The sequence below is a fragment of the Papio anubis genome, chromosome 6 (assembly GCF_008728515.1).
Source record: "Papio anubis isolate 15944 chromosome 6, Panubis1.0, whole genome shotgun sequence".
Classification (NCBI taxonomy): domain Eukaryota; kingdom Metazoa; phylum Chordata; class Mammalia; order Primates; family Cercopithecidae; genus Papio; species Papio anubis.
The window spans coordinates 65,730,955-65,745,367 of record NC_044981.1 but is presented as its reverse complement, the minus strand read 5'-3'; the positions used below and the strand labels follow the sequence as shown (position 1 = coordinate 65,745,367).

Here is a 14,413-nt window from a genome sequence, read left to right as displayed (position 1 = left end):
TTTGAGATGGGGGAAAAAACCTGCATAAATAAAATTGTTAAGTGAACCTCTGATTCTTGTTTTAAATGAACACAAGCAAAATTTGTCCCTAAAACATATGACTGCATGTCCAGGTGTGTGGGCAAGTTGGAGGTAGCCAATCCTAAAACTTCCTCAAGGGTTCCAGAAATGAACTACAACAACTGTCAAGTATGTGTCATCAGTCTTGATAACTCTCAGAATATCAACAAAGTCCTACCTAAAGAAAGCATAACTGATGCCATCAGGAAAGATTAGCCAGTGATAGAGTGGAAAAGAGTTCAATTACATTTAAATGCCTCATGGTAGTGGTATTAACAGTGCAATTTCTAGGAGCCAGGAAAAATTGTTCCATATTTCTTTAACTTGTCTGGTTTTGTTTTCTGGAGATCATGGATTTGGCAAGGGCAAAATAGAGCTGGCCTAACCATTTTCATGAAGTTTCCCCAGAAAACACATGCAGTTCAAGACAAGATAGCAATAGGATGAATTTTAAGAAGAAAATGGGTAATCTAATAATAGCAAATAACAGTCATAAGTGCCTAAAGGTTTTTTAATTGTTTGATTAGCTACTTACGAATAATCTCCATCTGTGAAGTGTAGATCCAAGGATAACAGAAAATTCATTTCCTCAAGGGTTTCTTCAATCTGAAAAGAAATTACACTATGAGATACTTTTTGAATCTTTATAGAAAGTTAGAAATAACACCTTGAGGCATTACAAAAAATATTTATATAAATTAATATGAAGAGATGTTTACCTTTCTTTCATCCAATAACATTTTTACTTTGAAGATCATAACATCATTTAAAACAACCTCTTCATTTTTGTACAAAATTTGAAATGTTTTACTGCAAATTAGAGAATCATGAACTGAGGCTGGAAAGGCTAAAGTCATACCTAAAACAGATAAGATATGTAATTGACAGGTAAAAAGTAAAATATAAGACAAGCAAATTAATACTTGTACTTTAAAATACTATATGTTTGATTATATTACTACAGTGTCATTATCAATTTATACTGCAGTATTGGAACATTTCTGAAAGTTTACTTATTTCTATGATTAGAAAATAAATAAGTACATTATAACCATTGTAAAATTACTGCATGACATCTTAATCTGAAAGGTAAATGAGGAAATATCAAAGTAGAAATTTTAGAGGTTAACAACTGATCTGTATACCACATTTAAGAAAGCAATTTAGTTTTCCATAGCTGAATAGTAAAGAATTTGGTTGGCCTTTGTCCTGGTTGCTAGGAGTTCAGCTCTAAATACTTGGAATGAAGAATTTGGCTGGCCTTTGTCTCCAGTTTCTGAGAAGTAGCCTCTAAATCCTTGGTGGCCCCTAGTTTATGCTAAAGAGATGACTCAGGATGGGGGCTGGCCACATCACTAAGACCAGCCATGTGATTAGAGAGTTGAGCTTTGAGCCTAGTGATGTAACCTCAAAATCCAGAGAGGGGAGAAGAGTTAAAGACTGAGTGACATGGGCAATGATTCAATCAGTCATGCCTACACAAGGAAATATTAATAAAAATTCTGAACATTGAAGTTTGGGTGAGCTTCTCTGGTTGGCAATACTCTGCATATCATCACATACTGGATGTTCGAGAGGAGGGAAGTTAATGCGTGCTGGCTTAACGGGGAGAAAACAACGGAAGCTTCACATCTGGGAACTTCTCAGATCAACCCTATACAGGATCTGATTTGAATCCTTTTGCTATAATAAAGCTGTAATAATAAGTACAGCACTATGCTGAGTTTGGTGAGTTGTTCTACTGAATTATCAAACATGAGGGAATAATGGGAACCCTCAAATTTGTAGCCACCTCTTCACAACTGTGGGTAGCTTGCAGACCACTAAACTCATGGCTGACATGAGGGGAGTCTTGTGGAGGATTACGTCCTTACCATTTGAAGTTTGGTTTTTATCTCTGGGTCACTGATCTCACTCCAACAGCCTACCTGCTGTTATGATCTTATTACCCTGTGCTGCAGAAATAACAATTGAAACTAGGGACCAAAAAGAAAAGAAAAAAAAAAAAAAAAGAAAAAGAAACTAGAGACCAACGTGGGTTTGGAGCTTAAAATGGGATATAAGACTCCAACTGGAGTAGTGAGGATATCTACATAAGCTGGTGGATGTCAGTCAAAGGCAGGGAGCCTCTGCAGGCCAGGGAGCGCAGGGTTCAAATGCCCACATGAAATTCACATGGGGTGGTGGCCTGATGTCAGAGCCTGTGTGGAGTGAGGAGGGCAGCCGAGAGTAAACTGTCAGAACCTGAGCAGGATGAGGAGGCAATCTAAGTGCAGGGGTGACTTCCAGCGAGGCACTGGGAGCCCAAGCAGGATGAACAGGGTAACCACAAGGGAAGGCATCTCAGGCTGGGGGGTTGGAACCCAAGTTAGATGGAGAGGGTGTCTTTACAGAGGAGCAGACTGGTACAGGGTGTGTAGGAACCCGAAAGGCATAAAAAGACTTCCATATGGGGGTGGGAGTGAAGAAGGGAGTAGGCAGAAGTAGCAGCCTGACACACTACTGGAATCCAAGTGAAGTGAGGAAAAGGAGTTCCTGGCACAAGGCCTTACTGAGATCAAGTGGGGTAAGGAGGGGGTCCACATAAGGGAGTGAAGCCCAACGAGTTCAAGGAGACCATCTGTGTGGGAGAAGAAGCAGTGACAGGAGATTGGCAAATATAGGGGACTGATCAAATAAGGAAATATATTAAAGGATAAGGGGAGCCAGTTTTCTTACCTATCGGGGAAAGGATGTACACATATGGAAAGGAGATACAAATATAGAATGAGTCCCATGGTACTGGATTGAAACAGAGTACTGATATGAACTTATGGTTTTCACCATATATTTATATAAAGCCATGTAAATTTGCATATGTATGTGTAAATGTATAGGTGTATACAATGTACTCACTATCTTTGTCCACTCAAATGGTCTGGGAGTAGCACAACCACAAATGTTAGTCTTTAGCACTATTCTCTGCTAAAACGATTCACAGCTTTGCAGAAATGGTTGGTTCCAAAGCTGGGGCACAGACAAATCTGGACCATCTTTTTATACTAGAAAGTAAGGAACTGATTAGAGAATGTGGGGACACAACAAAAGGGCATAGAAGCTAGCTGAAAGAGAATGCCCCTGGCCATATCTGGGACAAAGTGAGCATCAAAATAAATTATGACAGTAATGGATTAACATCCATTGAGTAAACAGAAATCCGTAAGTCCATACTGATAGAAATAAATAAGCGAACGAAAAAATCAGAAGTTTAAGAAACAAGAGACATTAATTGCAAAGTGAAAAAGAGTAACATCATAGTGGAGAAGCTGGAAAGAGAGCACTTTAATTAAGTGATCCAAGTTAACATTATTAGGAATTGGACAAATAGAAACCATGTATCACCTAACAGGATGTAACAAGAAGAACAAGCATCACTTCTGAGATATTCCTGTCAAAAACACATAAAATGAATCTAATCATGATGAAATTGTAAACCCATGAAAATTGAAGAACATTCTAAAAAATAATAGGTTTGTAGTCTCCGCAAAAGTGTCAGGGTCATGAAAGTCAAGAAAAGACTGAGGAATTGTTCTAGGATGAAGGAGACAAAAGAGACATAACAATTAATTACAATATATGATTTGGAACTGGATCATTTTGCTATAAAGGACTTTACTGGGACAACTAGCAAAACTTGGATGGGGCTAAGGATAAGATGACAGTAATGTGTCAGTGTTAATTTCTTGATTTTGATGGGTATACTGGAGTTATGCAGAAGAATATTCTTTAGAAAAAAATGATGCACTAAAATATTTCAGATGATGGAGCAATCATATTGACAAATTACTCTTACATGGTTCAGGAAAAAAATTCTTTATGCTGTACTTGCAACTTTTCTGTTAAGTTTGAGATGTTTCAGGAAATATATACTTTAAGGGAAACCAACTACACCAGAAACTCAACTTCTGAGTATGTTAAAGAGCTGAGAAGGGCAAGAAATTTTACTCAATAAAAGTAAATTTTGTTTAAAGCACCCAGGTAATGTGAGGTGAGAATCCACTGCCTAAAGAAACAAAGTTTTCTCTATTGCTCTTCCCTGAAGATGCTGCTTCTCTCTCAATACTTCCATAAAACTTCTACCACTGGGTCTGGAGCTTCTTTGTTGCTTACTGATGCTTTCAGACATTCTTTGTCTCTCCTCCCTAAAACCACTTATACCACTGGCTTTGAATGTCCTGTGATCAGACAGTACAGTACTACTCACTATCTTGCTCATTTTTGTACTCTATAAACCCTGGGAAGCCTTCATTTGTTAAAGGCTTTATTTCCTAATTTAAGGTCACTTTTTCAAAAACTAGTCTAGCCATAACTCTTGGTGAACTCAATAGCTATGTAGGTAAACCTTCTAATTTTTGATCTCCTGGGTTCCTTTTTTCCTCTTTTTAAGTGTTCTTGCCCTCTAACCCTCTCAGCTCCTCACTCCTGTGATCATTCCCTAGACTTTTATATTACTAATGACTGCAATCCATCTGTAATCCGAATTTCTTTTTTTAAATTTCCAACTTTTAAGTTCAGGGTACATGTGCAGGATGTGCAAGTTTGTTATACTGGTAAATGTGTGCATGGTGGTTTGCTGCACAGATCATCCCATTCCCCAGGTATCAGGCCCAGCATCCGCTAGGTATTCTTCCTGATCCTCTCCCTCCTCCCACCCCCTACCCTCCAACAGGCCCCAGTGTGTGTTGTTCCCCTGGATGTATTCATATGTTCTCATCATTTAGCTCCCACTCATAAGAGAGAACATGTGTAATATCTGTTGTAATGTGAATTTCAATCAACCTCTCCTCCCATACTTCCACCTGTCTTTCTAGTTCATACCCTCTAAGACCACAAGTTCAATAATCCTTTGACTACATTTAGGATAGATTCCATGAACCATACTCCATTTCATTATCCCATTTCTCTTAATTCCTTTTTTCCTTACGCATCTTAAATCCTGTGATCCATCATTATAATACTCTTGCATATAAACTATTAAGGATATATGCTACTCTTGCTTTGTCATATTGACCTGGATAAATCCCAACTCCAGCTCCCTGCCCAATCCATACTTGTACCCACAAACTGAATGTGCCTGGAGAAAAATACACAGCTATCTTGACTGGCTATACTTCAAATTTATGACTATTAATTTCAAGTGGGTCTTTACTGCTGCCTAGCAATCACACTGTATTTTCCAAATCCATTTTATCCCCATATTCTTAGATGACTATTTCATAAATTATTTTCTCTCCTCAAACCTAGCCTTCAGTCTCACTGATAAATTTGGTTCTTATTTCATGAGAAAATAAAAATAATCAGAAGTTCTATAAGCTCTACTACTGGATCTACCTGCAGATGCACCTAGACAAACTCCCTATTTCTCTGCTCCCCTTTCTGGCAAAACTCAAAAGCCTTTGCTATTTAGTGTGTCTGATTCATCTCCCATTCTCTCTTCAGCTCATTGTGTGATAACCAGCCTCTAAAATGGCCTCCAACGATTCTCTTCCTGATATTCACACTATTGCACAATCTCCTACAAAGGACCAGGGTTGATCTATGTGATAGAAGTGATAGGAGGGGCTGGGCACGGTGGCTCACGCCTGTAATCCCAACACTTTGGGAGGCCGAGGCAGGTAGATCACTTGAGGTCAGGAGTTTGAGACCAGCGTGGCCAATATGGCGAAATCCTGTCTCTAGTAAAAATACAAAAATTAGCTGGGTGTGGTGGCAGCCACCTGTAATCCCAGCTACTTGGGAGGCTGAGGCAGGAGAATTGCTTGAACCTGGGAGGCAGAGGTTGCAGAGTGAGTTGAGGTTGTGCCACTGCACTCCAGCTTGGGCAACAGAGTGAGACTCCATCTCCAAAAAAAAGCATAGTAGGATTTGTGTGAATATAGCAGAAGTAATTGACTATAACCTAATGAGAGATCCTGAGTCAGAGGCATGCAGCTAAATTTCTGACACACAGAAACTGTGAGATAATGTTTGTTGTTTTAAACTAAGTTGTGGGATAAATTTTTACACAGCAATAATTAATTCATACTCCAATCAGACTTTAGCCCATATAACTGTTCTTATCAAGACCACTAATGATTTCTGCTTTGCTAAATCCAAAGGTCAACTCTCAAACCTCATCTTACTTGACTTACAATCAGTATCTAACATAGATACTATGATCCATCCTATACTATGCATTCTCTTGTTCTTGTTCTTTTGTTTTTTCTCTACTTTTTTTTTTTTTTGAGACAGAGTCTTACTTTGTGCCCAGGCTGTAGTGCAGTGGCACTTATCTTGGCTCATTGCAGTCTCAACCTCCAGGGTTCAAGCAATCCTCTCACCTCAGCCAGGCTAAATTTATTTTTTATTTTTTGTAGAGATGAGGTCTCATTATATTGCCCATTCTCTCGTTCTTGATACACTTCCTAAATGTACCTTTCTGGACATCACACATTTCTAGTTCTACTCCTACCTCATGGGCCACCCCTTTTTTGTCTCTTTTTTTTTTGGGGGGGGGGGGGGTGCTGTTTTTTTCTCATCAAGAAACAGCCCAGTGCAGTGGTTAGGAACATAGATTTTGAGCCAGACTGGCTAGGTTTTAGTCTTGATTCTGCCACTTACTAGATCTGTGATCTTTAGTCATTCTTCTTTTCCATGCCTCACAACCAATTCTTCAGCAAACCCATCGGTTCTACCAACAATACTAAAAATGATCAGACGGAAAAAAGAAGGCTGCCTTTAGGAATGCTCTAAAGGAATTCTCATGCCAGATAAGAAGTTGTATACAAAATCAGTAATTCTAAATTGCTGTGGAATGACTTCAGTGAAAGTTGCCTATATCCTCAACTGACATCAATATTTTAAGCTTTAAAAAAGAAATACCAGTGACTTACCGATAATAAACTTCATCTTAATTTTATTCTCAAGCCAGAAGCAACAGGCAACAGATGTGTAACTTCCTAGTAATTCATTCACTCATCCAATCAACAAATATTTAGTGAATACTTATTATGTATCAGGTATTCTCTAGGTGTTCAGGATACACAGTAAAATGAAAGAGATAAAAATCTCCGACCTCATAGAGCTTATATCCTAACAAAGTGGTGTGATAGAGAATAAATATAGTAAGTAAATGATATAATACATTTGAAAGTTATAAGTAGTAAGTGGTACGGAGAAAAATAAAGAAAGGAAAGAGGGATGAAAAAGATAGCAATTTTAAACAGAAAAGCCAGGCAATGCTTTCTTGAGAAGGGAACCTATCAGCACAGAACAAAACTGATTCCTGTGTTCTTTCCCCTACTACATGCCTCTAGGTCGCCGTCGCCTCCTTCACCCTAGCAGAAGTCTGGAATTTTATTCTCTGAAGAGAATCAAAGTCCTCCGACCTAAAAATCACCTGGCAAAACCTAGAGCACATGAACATATGAGCATAGGCATATTGAATACTAAGTGCAGAGATTCCAAAATTGTTCTCTACTGGGCTCCTAGAAGGCTGTCAGCTAGATTCTTACTCTCTAGGAAGGAGACAGACAAGAGTCTTCTATGGCATTTCAAGAACTGTAAAATCTGAGATTTTTACCAAACTTGCAACCTAACAAGCTAGCCTGCCACAGTTTCATAGATGATGGCAGAAGGCACAAGACTCTCGGGTCAAAGACAAAAGGTTTGATTATGCACAGCATAGCAAGCAGCATGAGCTTCTTGTTCATATTAGTTTCCCTTGTATTCACTCCCTCAAGTCCCATGAGAGTGACATGGAGGCCGGCCAAGTGGATACTATGCATACAGTGGGTTTTTGGTCACAATTGAGGAACCCTAAGCTTAGGAAACCTCTATCTTTTAAAAGGGTAGCTATAAAAAAACCTATCTAACTTTTGCACTGTCCATTATACTGGAAAGTAAATAAATATACTGTATGTTCTAGACAGAGACACTGTCTATAACTTCCAAAGCTGTTCATTGCACACGTATCCTTAAAAAGATAGTCTGTAAACAGAAGGTTTTCAGTGTCTCTGCTCATAAAATGTTTCTCTCTGCTCAGAAACATGAGAAATGATGGAGAAGAATTTTCAATGATATATACAGTATAATCTTAGATTCTTCACAGTTCTTGACATGGAGAATCTGCTGAATCCAGTGAAAAATAACTATAAATACTGACTTCAAAGATTCCTTAGACAAATGGCTCACCATCACCCTAAAATGAAACTCAGACAAGTCCCCTGTATGCTCTCAGAATTTCCCATCAGCCTTCCTTTCAGTCATGTTTAGACAACTGAGGCCTATCGAATATCAGAAGGAAACTTTTAACATGTAAGTTAGAGACTAAAACAAAGAGGAAAAAAAGTAATTTATACAAAAAAATTTTTAAAAAAGAATATTGTTTTTAGAGAAGATATTACATTCATGAAACAGGAAAACATTGCGATAGCAAAGGGACACTCAGAGAAAAGAGTACTTGGATTTTAAAATGAAGAGAGAAGTGATGAGACAGAGGGAAGGAGAGAAGAAAAGGAGAAAAGAAGGAGAAAGGGAGTGGGAGAGAGAATAAGAGAGGGCAAACGACAGAAAGCACAAAAGCAAATAACTCAAAAAAGGGTTAAAAATAAAGATGAAGAAATATCATAGTAGAGCAAGAAGAGAATGGGAAAAAAGAGAAGAAAAAACTAAAATTTAAGAAAGCCAGTAAAGATGATCCACCTTGTAAACAAAAGAACTTCCAAAAAGAAAGAACAAAGAAAACAGATGGGAGATAATTATTAACAAATTAAGAAATTTCTCAGAACTGAAGTACTCAAAGACCCAAGGTACAACATTATGTGCCATCAGAACCCCAGTTACCAAGAGGATGTTCTACCAGATTCTTGAAAGGGGAAAAAGGTCACAGAGAAGATTAAAAATCAGTCATTTATTTTTTACGGAGAAAAAAATAAGATTAGTAATCAGAATGGCTTTGGAACTCTCCACAGCAATGCTGCAAACCAAAAAATAATGGAGTAATATTTTCAAAATTCCAAAGAAAAAAGATTTCCAACCTAGAATTCTATACTTAGCTAAACTTCCAAACAACTGTTAAATGTAGAATGAAAAGATTTTTAGATGCTGAAGGCTTCAAAATATTTATTTCCCATGCCACTTTTCTCACCAAGTTAACTATTTATAGGCTCTACGAAACTGAGAGAATAAACCAAGAAAGAGAAAAAATAGATGTTAGGAAATAAAGAGATTCAACATAGAGGAGATGCAAAGGGAATGCCTAGGAAGATGGTGAAGGAAGATCCCAACAGATCCTGTTCCTTACGTATACAGTGACCAATGTAGTTTGGATTCGTGTGCCATAAACGATAGATATGTTAACATCCCTGCTGCTAGGGTACCAACTTTTAACCTGAGGACAGATCAAAAGCTTGGCTAGATTCTTTTCAGTGCTTGGCTTATCTGAAGGTGTACCAATGAAGTTTCTTGCCTAGATCATCTGATGATACTATTTTCACTTCACTGAAGTTTTCTGCTTTGGCTTGCTCCTGAGAGTTGGAGGAGGGCAATGTTAAGTTTAGATGCAAATCAGTCTGCTCCATATGTTAGAGAGCCAATATTTTATCACATTACAATCTTGCCAGAAGCCCTGAAAGTGGTAAACTCTCAGTTTTGCACAATTCACTCTTGACCTTGCCCATTAACATCTCCAAAGGGAGTCTGAAAACCTTTCAGGTATAAAGAAGCATACCATAACCCAGAGACTCTGTTCAACTTTTCTTTTGGGAGACTTCTTTTAATAATAGCAGTATTTATGCTATCTTACACAGCTGGGTTTGTGCTTACCACTCAATTTTTTTCAGACTCAACCAGATATTTCCTTGGAATACACTCATTCTGACAAAATACATTCATAATGATAGTACTATAAAGAAAGCAAAAGAATAATTAACACAAACGTCAAGAGGGGGATACAGGAGGATTTTACAGTACTAGTGATGTTCTATTTCTTAAATGAAACGTTGGGTAGCTGGGTGTTCCTTTATTATTTAATAAAATAATGTGTTACATAATCTTCAAATAATGTGCAATACATTTCATAATACAAAGTTACACATTCATTATATAGCTGCTTTGTGCCATGGATTGTTCTCAGCTAAGTGGACTGAACAAAAAAACCAACCATTTTCCCTGACCTCACCTAATTCTGTAAATTACATCTACACTAAGTGTTACAGAAGACAGAGTGCTATGACATCTTACAATATGAGGGTGAACTTAGGCTGTGAAACCAGGAAAGGCTTTGGTGACAACATAGCATTTGAATTGAAACACCATGAAAAAGAATTAGTCAAACGAAGATAAAAAGAGCCTTTCAGGAAGAAGAAATAGAGATTTCTTGAAGGCAAGGACCTTGTCTCATTTACTTCTTACTTCATATTAGTATTATGAACACGGTCAGCCCTTATGGATGTGGAGAAACTGAAACTCTTGTGTACTGTTGGTGAAAATGTGAAACAGTATAGCTGCTGTGGAAAATACTATGGGGATTCCTCAAGAAATTAAAAATAGAGCTATTGGCCACACACAGTGTGTGGCTCACACCTGTTATCCTAGCACTTTAGGAGGCCGAGGAAGGAGGAACAGTTGAGTCCAGGAGTTCAAGACCAGCCTGGGCAACCAAGTTAGGCTCCACATGTACAAAACATAAATTTTACAAATTTGCTGGGCATGGTGGTGTCCAGCTGTAGTGTCCCAGGGACTCACAGGACTGAGGCAGGAGGACTACTTAAGCCCAAGAGGTCAAGGGCAGTGAGCCAGGATCACACCCCTGCCCTCCAGCCTGGGTGACAGAACAAGACCCTGTCTCAAAAAATAAAAATAATAAAAATAGAACTACTATATAATCCAGCATTTCACTTCTAGGTATTTATCCAGAAGAACTGATAAAAGAGGGTCAAAGAGATATTTGCACACTCATGTTCATTGAAGCATTATTCACAATAGTCAAGAGGTAGAAACAACCTAAATGTCTATCTACAAATTAATGGATAAAGAAAATGTGGTATGTACATATTAGAGAATATTATTCAGCCTTAGAAAAGAAAATCCTGTCATAGCTACAACATGGAAAAACCTTAAGCACATTATGCTAAGTAAAATAAGCCAGTCACAGAAAAGCAAATACTGCATGACTCCACTTATATAAGGTATCTAAAGCAGTCAAACTCATAGAAGCAGAAAGCAGAATGTGTTGACAGGGGGTAGGAAAATGGGGAGTTGCTGTTCAATGGTATAGAATTTCAGTTATTTAAGATAACAAAATTTTAGGCCAGGCATGGTGGCTCATGCCTGTAATCCCAGCACTTTGGGAGGCCGAGGTAGGTGGATCACTTGAGGTCAGGAGTTTGTGATCAGCCTGGCCAACATGGCGAAACCCCATCTCTACTAAAAAAAAAAAAAAATTGGCCAGGCCAGGCGTGTTGGTGTATGCCTATAATCCCAGCTACTCGGGAGGCTGAGGTGGGAGAATCACTTGAACCAGGAAGACGGAGGTTGCAGTGAGCCGAGATCACACCACTGTACTCCAGACTGGTTGACAAAGTGAGACTCTGTCTCAAAAACAAAACAAAAAAAATTAAATAAATAAATAAGTAAATAATTGAAATATTGTTCTGTTATTCCTTTTTACACTTTAATGTTATCAAACTAAAGGCCCTGGGAAACAAGAAGACCTAAATGTGTATGCTAAGTTTACTGTCTTGAATCTGAAACTTTGTTTTCTAATATTTGCTATTTGCTAGATGATAACAACTCCATTAAGTTAGAAACCACATTAATCTTTTCCACTACTTTAATTTAGGACTCAGCACTTTAATTTAGGTCCTACACATAATAGGCAATCATAAACTATTTATTTAATAAATGAATTTTTGTCTAACTTCTTAATTTAATATCCTATTTCCTTGTTCAAATGACTTGATTTTTATTTTGCTATCAGTTATCTGCTAACACAAACATTCAGATCTATAGTTTTAAAGACTTGAGATAATCAGAGGCCTCTAAACGCTTACATTCAATCATGATAGTTTACATTTTATTTCTATCACTATCTGCATTTCCATTTCCTTTGGTTAAACAGTTAGCACTGGTATCTTTCATTTACTTTGTGAACAAGTGAATATTCATTCAAACATAATTTATTAAGTCTCTCAAGTATTGGGAACTAAGAGACATGAACATAAGTAAGAACTCTGCCCATCTTCAGAGTTCCCAGTCTAGTTTGGATAGAAACATTCAAATAAATAATTGCAGTACAATGTGATAATCTCTTAACTGCCTATTTCAGCAGGCCAAAGCAAATGGCAATGTAACACTATCTCTTAAATCAGGTAAAAAGACAATTAAAGGGCAATGATAGAAGCTGTTGAATCTGAGGAAAGCAAAATGGAGGCTTGCCAAATGACTTCCATTTTGTAATCTATGCAGTTTAATTGAAGGACCTAACTTTACGGTGAGTTTTCCATTCATGGCTGTTGAGATTATTCAATTACTGATAACAGTAAAGAATAAGTGACATAATATGAATTGTCTCTAGCTATATGTTTAACTTTTCCTCATTTTTTTTAAAAAAGCACGGTTCTTTAATGGTGATTGATGTTTGTTTTAGTGGAATTCCATTTCTGAGAAAAAATTAACAATATAAGCTAAAAGAGGTACGCAGAAAGTGCTATGGGCCAGGAGTGGTGGCTCATACCTGTAATCCCAGCACTTTGGGAGGCAAAGGTGAGAAGACTGCTTGAGGCCAAGAGTTCGAGACCAGCCTGGGCAACATAGTAAGACTCCCGTCTCTACAATTTTTTTTTCTTTAATTAGCCCAGTGTGGTGGCATGCACCTGCAGTCCCAGCTACTTTGGGAGGCTGATGTGGGATTATCACTTGAGCACCGGCGTTCACGGCTATAGTGAGCTATGACCACACCACTGCGCTGTCATGATCACTTAAGTAGAAAACGGAGCTTTAAATATACTGTTTGAAGCTACAGAGACTGGTCAGAAACACATAGGAGAATAACAGTATCTCTTAAAAGGTTGAGGGAGAGGGAACGAGGAAATAGTGTAAATAAGATAAAGTCTTTTTATCATAACAGGAAGTCCATAGACAATGTCTATATGGAGGTAACCACACGGACTAGAGACAGGGGTAAAAGTTGTTACATCTAGAAAACAAGCTATCATTTTTACAACAAGTCTTTCTGGACTAATTTATCTTTGTTGTTGTTGAGACGGGAGGCTCACACTGTCACCCAGACTGGAGTGTAGTGGTGCGATCTCAGCTCACTGCAACCTCGCCTCCCAAGTTCAAGTGATTCTCCTGCCTCTGGCTCCCGAGTAGCTGGGATTACAGGCACCCGCCACCATGCCCAGCTAACTTTTTTTGTATTTTTAGTAGAGACGGGGTTTCACTATGTTAGTCAGGCTGGTCTTGAACTCCTGACCTCGTGATCCACCTGCCTCAGCCTCCCAAAGTGCGTGAGGCACCGTGCCTGGTGGCTAATTGATCTTTTAACCGTATGCTGTATTATTTTGATAAAAAAATTTTTTTCCAGAAAAAAAGATGATAAATATTAAAAAGCACACTGAACAAAATACATTTAATCTTAATACTATGGTTACTAGGGTAAGTCATTATTTAAACTTTTTATGAAAACTGTGTAACATTTCAAACTGGAGCCAGATTCCTAAAACCAGCAATGACTTCTCTGTTGTAAAAGTCAATGAACGCTTTTCTTACTAATCAATTTTCAACAGTTCTATGAATACTTATTGTCTTTCATGACTGATGTTACTGCAGATGACAGCTATTTCCTGACTCAAACCTCTCACTGTCAGCATAATCTTGTACTGGAAATAATTTAAATGTATTGCAATAAGCTGTATAATACCATCTAATTCCCATCCCATTCAACCTGCTCCACTGTAACTCACCGACAGAAATCATTATTTTAAACTATTTTTCCTAAAAGTTTTCTCAAAATATACAGAAGGTATATGAATTATGGTAAAATTCAGCATTGGAAGGAAAAGGTATTAAGATGAAAGTACAAATCAAAGTTAAAAGAAAAATAGAGCAGGTAATAAAAAGCATAGAGAAAATCTAAGCCCTTAAAAGAAAAAATGAATTTTTAAGGAAAAGAGGTAAAAAATTAATACAAAGGATAAAATAAAACTATCCTATATAAAGCTATTTATGTTCAAGGATAAGGCTAGAAATCAATAATATGTATGTGTTAAAAGTTAGTTAAATACATGGGAGGAATTTCTTGAGGCAGAAAAGGATACCTTTCCCTAATAAT

At 37.6% G+C, this 14,413-nt stretch overlaps 1 protein-coding gene across 11 annotated transcripts in view; it reads right to left on the bottom strand.

The window, feature by feature from the left end:
* Window positions 1-14,413, bottom strand: part of FAM135A (family with sequence similarity 135 member A) — a 135,207-nt gene that overhangs the window by 87,834 nt on the left and 32,960 nt on the right. For 9 of the 11 annotated variants that reach the window (XM_003897792.5, XM_009205456.4, XM_009205455.3 and 6 more), the window contains exons 6-7: window positions 780-919; window positions 596-666 (exon numbers count right to left, since the gene is read on the bottom strand). In XM_003897792.5, the coding sequence (XP_003897841.1) occupies window positions 596-666; window positions 780-919 (211 nt within the window). Of the gene's footprint in view, window positions 1-595; window positions 667-779; window positions 920-6,699; window positions 10,605-14,413 lie in introns of those variants that run through there. The other 2 variants (XM_031667156.1, XM_031667157.1) reach the window with 2 other exon arrangements.